The sequence below is a fragment of the Priapulus caudatus genome, unplaced genomic scaffold, assembly GCF_000485595.1.
Source record: "Priapulus caudatus unplaced genomic scaffold, Priapulus_caudatus-5.0.1 Scaffold12862, whole genome shotgun sequence".
Taxonomy (NCBI): domain Eukaryota; kingdom Metazoa; phylum Priapulida; class Priapulimorpha; order Priapulimorphida; family Priapulidae; genus Priapulus; species Priapulus caudatus.
In genome coordinates this window covers 1-1,344 of record NW_014589923.1, presented here as the reverse complement: position 1 = coordinate 1,344, position 1,344 = coordinate 1, and the positions used below count along the sequence as shown (strand labels likewise).

Genomic DNA, 1,344 nt, shown 5'->3' with positions numbered 1-1,344 from the left:
AGAGAGAGAGAGAGAGAGAGAGAGAGAGAGAGAGAGAGAGAGAGAGAGAGAGAGTGCGTGTTGTGTGTGAACGTCAAGACATTATCAGGCAAACATTGAAGATTGAAAGACAGATTGAAAGAGGCACCATACTACAAAAAAAAGGTTTTCGCGATGACTGCCTAAAATTTGAATTCATTGTCTACATTTTCTCAAACGTTTACAGATTTGCATATACGCGAAGACAGTAGATTGGGAGTAGACCGTGAGCATAGGACAGCACAGGAAAACCGGCCGAAGCTACCAAAGACTGAGCTAGTGCGCACGACGCCATTGCTGCTGGAGTTCCCACCCCCGATCGCTATCCCACTCACGAGCACAAGACTAGAGAATGACCTGAGATATAAAGAGGACGTGAGTATCGTTACTACTATGCATTTGTTAATGCAATAAACCCGAAATAATACATCCACACGTATTCTACTGCGAATATATTCCGCAATCACGACAAATGTTAACACGATGGCGTCAACAAAGGCAGCACTTGCACAAAACATAGATTCGTTGAGAATTCATTCAACACCCGCAGTGTACTATGAATATGCCCGGTGCATATAAACTTAAATTCTTTTCCGGCGACTGCTGTCCAAATAACACATTTCTACGTTGATCCACAAAGTCTCTTTTTGGCACACACCATGGAAGAAATATTCTCAGACTATCTTTAATTTTTCCAGATGGAAAGATTTCTGCAGGAAAAGGTTGAGCTCGAAAAGTGGAGGAATAAACAACAACAGAAGGAGAAAATTAAACGAAAGGAGCAGCTGTCGCATCGGCAGCCGGTACTGTTGGATGGCTCCCAGTCCAGTGTAGGGCCTCCAACAGAAAACAAGAAGAAGAAGCACAGACGACATACTCATCATCGGAGGCATCACAGACCAGACACACTCTCTGTTTCCCCGCCTCTGACTGCAGTAAGCAATCCTCGTCGACTTACTTATTAACGGGGCATAACATCACCGCATTCTAGTAAAACTCAATTTCCCCCTTTCAACAATAGCTCTTTCAAGTCACATTGTTAATATATAAAATATGATAAATATAAATAAAACAAAAATGAAAATAAAAATGTAAACATATAAAATGAGCGGTCGCAACGTTATATGTTGCCCAAAATGGTTGTATGATGTTGTATATATATATATATATATATGCTGTGTATTGTTAGCAGCCGGGCATAACTACACCGAAGACTCTGCCAGATGCAGAGAAACTGTATGATGCTCTTCATAGGATGCACGACTTACTAGATGAGGCCTTTTCTCTCCCTAACTTCAAACAACGCAGGTTTGTACGTCCGTATAA

At 41.5% G+C, this 1,344-nt stretch overlaps 1 protein-coding gene across 1 annotated transcript; it reads left to right on the top strand.

The window, feature by feature from the left end:
- Positions 1-205: 205 nt before the first annotated feature.
- Positions 206-1,326, top strand: LOC106820406 (the record flags this gene model as incomplete). The annotated part of the gene is given in 3 exon segments (XM_014824926.1): positions 206-393; positions 717-953; positions 1,208-1,326. Coding segments are annotated over 3 exon segments (544 nt in total), but the record flags the coding sequence as incomplete, so codon positions are not given.
- Between the last annotated feature and the right edge of the window lie 18 nt (positions 1,327-1,344).